General features: G+C 35.7%; 1 protein-coding gene across 1 annotated transcript; it reads left to right on the forward strand.

Moving 5' to 3' along the window:
• The first annotated feature begins 6,485 nt into the window (after positions 1 to 6,485).
• On the forward strand, positions 6,486 to 7,630 carry LOC113766740 (F-box/FBD/LRR-repeat protein At5g53840-like). Its single transcript, XM_027310896.1, has 3 exons — positions 6,486 to 6,539; positions 6,975 to 7,487; positions 7,562 to 7,630. The coding sequence occupies exons 1-3, from the start codon at positions 6,486 to 6,488 to the stop codon at positions 7,628 to 7,630; spliced, it is 636 nt and encodes a 211-aa protein (XP_027166697.1).
• The last annotated feature ends 481 nt before the right edge of the window (positions 7,631 to 8,111 follow it).

Genomic DNA, 8,111 nt, shown 5'->3' on the forward strand with positions numbered 1-8,111 from the left:
AATGAACAAACAATTAAAAGGAACAATTGGGTTGCCTCCCAAGGAGCGCCTTTCTTTAATGTCTTTGGCTAGACATTATCATGTTTTGCTCATGGAGGATAAAATCTTGTGGCTCGTCTTACTGCTTCATCCTCTATATAGTCCTGATAACCCTCGTAAATAGAATAATCCTTGAGCATACGAGCTACGGGCTTCCATGGACTAGTGAATGGCGCCAAACGAGTCGATGATAATTTACATTCTCCATTCACTCCTCCCTCACTTGCATTCATTGGTTCAAGGTATTTTGCCATCTCCACTCTTAACTTATTCCTGTCATGAAATTTTAAATTTTCTGGTATAATAAAATCAATTTCAGTAACAGGAGTTGAAGAATAGGAGTCAGGAAAATATTGATTAAGGAGTGGAGAAGATGTCACCGCATTTGGAGATTGTTCACTGGATTCGTTCACTTGAATGGGTTGCGGTTGGGGTTCCATTTCTTCCTTTTTGGCTTCTTTTTCAACTGCATCTGTAGATTTCTCATTTCGACACTCTTGCATCTCCTCATCACCAGTCAAGCAAATTGCACTCTCATTTTCTTCTAGATCAACAACGGTTTTCGAGGGCAATTCTTCCATTTGAGAAGCCACTCGATTTATTCCGGATGTCAATAGACATAGTTGATCTGCCAGGTCGCGAAGGCTCGCTTGTGTCTCATGATGAGATCGATTTAGGCTCGCTTGTGTCTCCTGATGAGATCGATTTAGGCTCGCTTGTGTCTCATGATGAGATCGATTTAGGCTCGCTTGTGTCTCCTGATGAGATCGATTTAGGCTCGCTTGTGTCTCCTGATGAAATCGATTTGTATTAGCAATTAGTAATTCCATCATTTCTTCAAGAGACATACCTGACACGGAGGATGATTGTTGAGACTCTTGTTGTTGAAAATCCATTGGCCCGGTCGCATAATCAAAATTGAAATTATCCCACCATCCTTGATCATACCCGTTTGAATAAGGGTCATACTGCGTTTGATATTGGGGTGAAAAATCTCCAAAAGTATCAATTGGAGCGCTTAGATTATCTTGAAATGCAGGGCATGTGTCAGTTGAATAACCTGAATCAAAATAAGTTCCACAATTTGCAACAGCCCATTGATCATTAGGGAAAACATGAGTCTCATAACCCCATTCAGGAACAAAGTCCAGTCTATCATCAAAATATGGAATGTTAGCAGCCATAAACTATATAAAAAAATAAGAGAAAAATAAATTAAAAATGAAAACAAGGTGAATTCAAAAAGAAACAAATTAATCAGGCACCAGTCCCCGGCAACGGCGCCAAAAATTGACAGGTGCCGAACCTGTGCAATAATAATTACCTACTCAAGAAAAATACAGATTTTGTATATAGCGGCGAGCAGGGTCGAATCCACAGGGACTGGGGATAATTCATTTCTTCTAGAGTCCAGAGTATGGGAGGTTCTTGGATTAAATGCTAACTAAATAAATCAAGTGCAGAAAATAATTGATTAAAAGAAATAATTAAGAGAAACTCTAGCCAAGGGTACACTTCAGAAATGGTTCAAGCACTGATCATTGATGCAGAAATAATTCCAACATTTAGCAATAGATTAGTTATAGTTGTCATGCACGCGATAAACAACCAACCCTTCCTTAATTTCTCGATAGCTAAGGTACGACCGTTAGCTATTTCTCTAACCAAAAAATAACCCTAGGTACGACCGTAGGATTTAATTTCTAGATTGCATTAATAATTAGAAAGGCCCAATCCTAACCAACAAACACGCTACGAGGGTTTGTTTAAATTAGATCATATGCTCCCCTGACATAAACCCAATTACGCCAGTTGCTACTGAGGTAGAGATAACGAACAATTACGGATTCAATTACCCCTATTTAGCAAAAATAGCCTATATGAATAATTAATTATTGCGCACTAATCAATCATACACAAGGCCATAGCAATTAAAATCAAGGAACATATAAATACCAATAAATGAAGAAAATAATTAAAACAGATTCGATCTCACAGTAATTGTCGAACCAAATCGTCAGTTGTCCCCTTGACTAGAAAAGCTTAACCACGCCTCATGAGAAAATCTCCCCGTTGGGGAATATTGTCGAATACCTGGCGTGTGTCAGAGGCCAGTCCAAAGAAAGAAAACTAGAACTAAACTAAAAAACTAAAACTAAAGCCCTAGATATCTCTTGCTTCTGTACGTTGTCCCCTTTTAAAGCAACAAAAGAAAGATGACTAAAAGCTATCTAGGTGGTCCCCACACATGTGGACAAAGCCTCCCAAGTACTTCTTGTTCCAAGTCTCTCTACGTTGCTTTCTTTTGAAGCCCAAATGACCAAATGCCTTTCACTAGCTTGTGGTCCCCCACCAATTCAAGGGCCCAAGGATTGAAGCCCTTAGAAGTCTCCATATTTTTCACAAAGTCCCTCCTTTTTGGTAGTTTTCTGCTTCATTCCTGAAATTGATTCCAAATACCAAATATGAGTAAATATCAGCAATTAACACAATATTTGTCAGGGATAGAAGGGAAAATTAATAATAAAAATACTAACAAATTATACCCTATCATAGAGTATGGCTGATACTCCTCTCTTGGCACGGGCACGTGACTAGTCATATTTACATGTTCAACTCCTTCATCTCGTAATATTGGACACCTATTTGTGGGATGACTCGTGTCCTTACAAATACCACATGCTTTGGCCTGTTGCAAATTTCCTACAGCCAACTGTCGAATAACCGAAGTTAATTTAGATAATTGTTGTTGAATTGATGAGCCATTTACCTCATTTACTCGGCAAGTATGGACATCCTTTCTTGTGCCAAATTGTTGAGAATTTTCTGCCATCCTTTCTATTAATTCCCAAGCTTCTTGAGGAGTATTATTCACCAAGGCGCCTCCACTGGCAGCATCTAAAAAGCTTCTGTCTCTAAAGAGTAAACCCTCGTAGAAATACTGAATCAGCAATTGTTCACTTATCTGGTGCTGAAGGCATCTAGTACATAGCTTCTTGAATCTTTTCCAGTAGTCATAAAGAGACTCCTCAGGATGCTGTGTAATGCCACGTATCTCTTTCCTCAGACTGGCAGCTCTGGATGTAGGAAAATATTTTTCTAAAAACTTCTTCTTTAGCTGTGCCTAGGTTGTGATACAACCTGCTGGCAGATAGTACAACCAATCTTTTGTCGAATCTTTAAGAGAAAAAGGAAATGCTCTCATTTTTGTCTGTTCTTCAATAATCCTAGGGGGTTTCATATTTGTGCACACAACATCAAATTCTCGCAAATGCTTATGGGGTTCCTCACCTGGAAGACCATGAAAAGGCGGTAAAAGGTGAATTAGACTAGATTTTAATTCAAAAGGGGTATTATCAGCTAAAGCAGGAAAAGTAATGCAAAGTGGTTGTTGGTGTAAATTTGGGGTAGCCAACTCCCTCAAAGTTCGAGCATTAACCATGATGACGTATTCTTGATCAAAATCACTCAAGATGGCACTAAAAGATTCTGCCAATTCGAGTTCTAAATGGAACCTCGGAGATGCAGCAATTGATTGCTCCTCTTTGTGTTTTCTAGTCTCCTTTCTTACTCTACATGGAATCTTCTCTATTTTAGGATCAAAAATTAATTCACCTGTACAAAAAAAAAATGGGGCATAAAATAGAAAAGTACCAGAAAATTAAAAATAAACTGAATTTAAAAAGAAACAAATTAACTAACGCCAGTCCTTGACAACGGCGCCAAAAATTGATAGGTGTCGAGCCTGTACAATAATGAATACCTATGAGAAAAATATAAATTTTGTATATAGGGTGAGAAAGATCAAATCCACAGGAACTGGGGATAATTCATTTACTCTAAAGCTCAAAGTTTGGGAAATTTTTCTATAATTGAGGATAATTAAACAATTCAAATAAATTAAATAAAATTAAAACTAAATGACAATTTAACAAAATTAAATCAATTATGAATAATCTCTAACCAAAAAATAATTTCGAAGATGATTCACTCAATTGATCGTCGATGCAATGATAATTTCATTTATTCGCTGATAAATAAGTTATAATGGTCAAACATGCAATGATAACCAACTTTTCCTTACTATATCAGTGATCAAGGTACGACTATTAATCACTTCCCTAATCAAGAAATAACCCTAGGTACAATCATGGAGTTCAATTTCCCAATTGTCTTAAGAATTAAAGAAACCCTGTTTTAGCCAAATAACATGCTACGAGGGTTATTTTAAGTTAGTTCATATATCTCTTTGACATGAATCAAATCATACCTTTCTGTCCTTGCTTCCTAATATTAATAAACTACTATTACTTAGCCGAATCAAAGTATAACAAATCTCATCTTATCCGAAAAGAAAGAATACATCTCAACAAACAAAGTAGCTAGTGTCCTAGTTGAAATCAAATACTATCTATCTGATGGAGCATCCGACTCTTGCAACTTCAATTCGAATTTTAGAGATCATGTACCAAATCCCGATCTTCCCGGACATATAGAGTTAGACCTTGACATGCCTATGTCGAATTGCATAGAAATTTGGTAAAAATTATGTTTTTAATCCCTTTTTTTGCTTTCGATCCCTACAACCAACACAATTACCAAATAAAAGTAGTATCTGTCAATTAATGGAATATTTGGTTGAAATTAAAGAGAAAACAATTGTGAATTTTATGACAAAAATGTAACCTATCAATATGTGAAGTCAAAATCCAATCACCTTTTAATCCTGCTTTTTAGATAATGTGTTGTATACATACTACTTCATTACAATAATTTCGTTGAAGGACATAATTTGGTAGATTATGGATTTTGACTTTCTTTTTTATTAAAAATTTATAATTTAAATACAAACAGAAAGAACATAAATTAAATAATTATTCAAAATTAGAATCTATAATCAGTATAAGTAATCGAGTAAGAGTGACATTTCATAATTTGTACGACGCATTTTTTTAGTTATCTAAGATAAGAAATGCATGAATTTGTGTTAACGACCTACACAAAAAAATGTATTTGTGTGATTTAAGATACAAAGAGATAATTTCCAACTCAGCAAATAGATTTTTAAGTAGCTAAGTATCAGCTCAACATCTCAAGTATATTGACAAATTTATATGTTGCTAGCCATAGAAAAACTGAGTACAAAATATTCGTACCCAAGAGCTTTTAGTGTTGATCACATGAATCACATTTTAGTGCAGTTAAAAAACAAGCTCCAAAAATACGTCGGAAATTAGGGGGTTTGGGATATGCCAACGTGATATTAGTGTTTTTTTTTTTTTAACTTACCATACATGCCTGAAAACTTAAATAGTACTGTAATAGAGCGGTATCTTTGTAATATAAGGGCAACCCCTAAATTAAATTGATTTATCCTTGCAATGGTAGTAGGTTGTGTATTTCAATAGCATATGTTTCCTCCCAAAAAAAATTACTAAAGCAACGACTTTTATCAATACCTGTTCCCTATAAATAGAGGCTCTTTGCGATTTAGTAAAAATTGAAGGAAATAATTGTAATCATACGAAACCTCAAGGGGTGTCCGTGCAATTTATTGTTTTAACGGTTGGTTACCCACTCCTGCTTCAAATATGTATCCAAATCCGCAATTATTAAGCATTACTAAGGGTCTGTTTGATAACATAAAAAAGTGCTGAATCTGAATTATTTCAGACATTCAGATGTTTTGCGTGTTTGATAAATGAAAATCTACTTGCTGAACTTGTTAAGCAGTGCTGAACCTGTGTGTATTTTTTTCAGCACAAGAATCTTAACTGAATGCTTAATTCTGATAAGAATCAATAGAATTACTTCAACTACCTTATCTTATCTACCAAATTTACCCTTGTTTGTTAATTATGTTCAAAATTTTTATCTAATTAAACAACCTAATATTCTCTATCTAACGATTTTTAGTTTCTTTTTTCTCCCTTTTTAATGACTTTCACATCTTTTTCATACTCCTCATATAATATATTTCATCTTTTATATTAATTTGATTTAAAAATAAATATTGTCATTTTCATACTTAACAAATTTAAACTAATTAAATCATAGATTCTATTTCTTTTTTGAATGAAAGGATATAAGGGCAAAATTGTCAAATTAAACTTATTAAGCATTCAACTATAAATATTTATCAAACAGTATAAATATGTTCAGCATTAAAATTCAGACATTCATATATTTTTTCAGTGCTTAAAATTCAGCAAATTAATTGTTTCAGTATTCAGATTTCAGAATTCAGACTTCAGAATTCAGATTCAGTTTTATCAAACGGACCCTAATTCCTACTGCTATGAGGAAAAAGATTTCCCCACGCTAAGCTAACCAGGCTGATGGATGGTTTTAAGGATCATTAAATCATCGATTGAAGTTTGGCTATTCTAAGTTCAACAAAAACGTCTTGAAGTTTGGCTATTGTAGCAGCTAATTGTGTGCATTCCATGGAGAAAAAGGCGAAGAAGGCCCGTAGTGCACCACCGCAGTCGCGCCAGAAGGTGAAAGCTTCTCTCCTCTCGTCTCCCTTTTCTTTTGAGATTGTTTATTCTTGAGTTTATCTTATTTGCCACACTGCTGCGTCTTGGGCTTATCTTATCTATCAGCTTCTTTAATTTTTAGGGGTTTTCATTGAAAAACAATCATAAAAAGATGAATTGTTCATTCTCCTTTGTTGCCTTTTAAATTATCAAGTACTTTGGAATATGAAATCACGTCTTCTTTCGCTAGCTATATATCCAATATTGGATATTGGCAGCGTGGGCATATTACTTTGCATATTAATCTGCACCTGCGTTTTTGTAGATAAATATCTGATCAAAACTTGTATTTCTTGCTATGTTGATTGTGTCTTAGAGATTAAGCTTTACTTTCTTTTTTTAACCATACAACTTGTTCAAACCTGTCTTTTGAATGTGGAAATATTGCTTTTGCAGGATTGGATTGATCAGTTGCCGGAAGAAATTCTGGGAAACATATTGTCACGCATGGCGATGAAAGAGGCAGCAAGGACAAGTATCCTTTCTCGTAGGTGGAGGAACCTCTGGAAAGTTTATGGTAGCCATTTGGATTTTGATGCATCGGAAACAATGCGGCTTATGTTCGATGGGGTTAAAGAACGCCACATCGAAGCACCAAAATATCGAGATTGGGTTAATCAAGTCTTAGATTCCCATGAAGGTTCATCATTAGAACGACTGAGAATTGCTTTTGACTTGGGCGGGTCATATATTTATGCAACTGCTGTTGATAAATGGATCGACTTTGCCATCGTGAAAAGAGTCCAAAGGCTTGAAGTGGATCTGACTGCAGCTGCCGGATGTTATACGTGTTCTGATAGTGTCTATACTTTCCCGTCCTGGTTGCTGGATTTACCTTCTGATTTTCCGAGTTTTGACAGACTAACAGTCCTGTGCTTGAAGTCTGTTTCGATAACTGAAGAAGATCTGGCATACTTCTTATCAACATGTCCTTTCCTCGAGCAACTAACGGTGGAAAATTCTTCCTCTCTGCAAAACTTCAGAGTTTCGGGTCAGTCACTCAAGTTGAAGCACTTGGAGATTGGATATTGCCAGAAGTTGCAGAATGTTGAGGTTTCAGCTGCAAGTCTTGTATCTTTCAAATACGCCGGGCCAAGGATAAACATATGCCTAATAAAAGTTCCAGAACTCGCTTTAGTTTCCTTTAGTAATCAATACTGTGAGAAGTTCATCATCAATTCTCCAAGTTCTTTGTATCTCTCTCGGCTGGAGAAACTGGAATTGGATCTGAGGTTCACGGTAATATCGTTTAACAGTTTCTGCATTTTTATTTCTTTGCTACTTGTTTGTCTTTGTTTCCTAAATTGTTCGCTGGTGCTGGTTTGCTTTTAACCATTAACTTCTGCTTTTAACATCTCGAGTGTAGGGTTCAGCAAGATGCGTAGGTTTTCCATCTAATTTTCCGGAATTCAGCAACCTTAAGCACATGGAATTGAAATTTGTAGCAGTTGCCGATGAAAGTGCTCTCTTCTTCAGCTCCATCATAGGTGCATCTCCTGGACTAATTATGTTGACATTGAAGTATGACATTGA

Source organism: Coffea eugenioides, chromosome 3 (assembly GCF_003713205.1).
Source record: "Coffea eugenioides isolate CCC68of chromosome 3, Ceug_1.0, whole genome shotgun sequence".
Classification (NCBI taxonomy): Eukaryota; Viridiplantae; Streptophyta; class Magnoliopsida; order Gentianales; family Rubiaceae; genus Coffea; species Coffea eugenioides.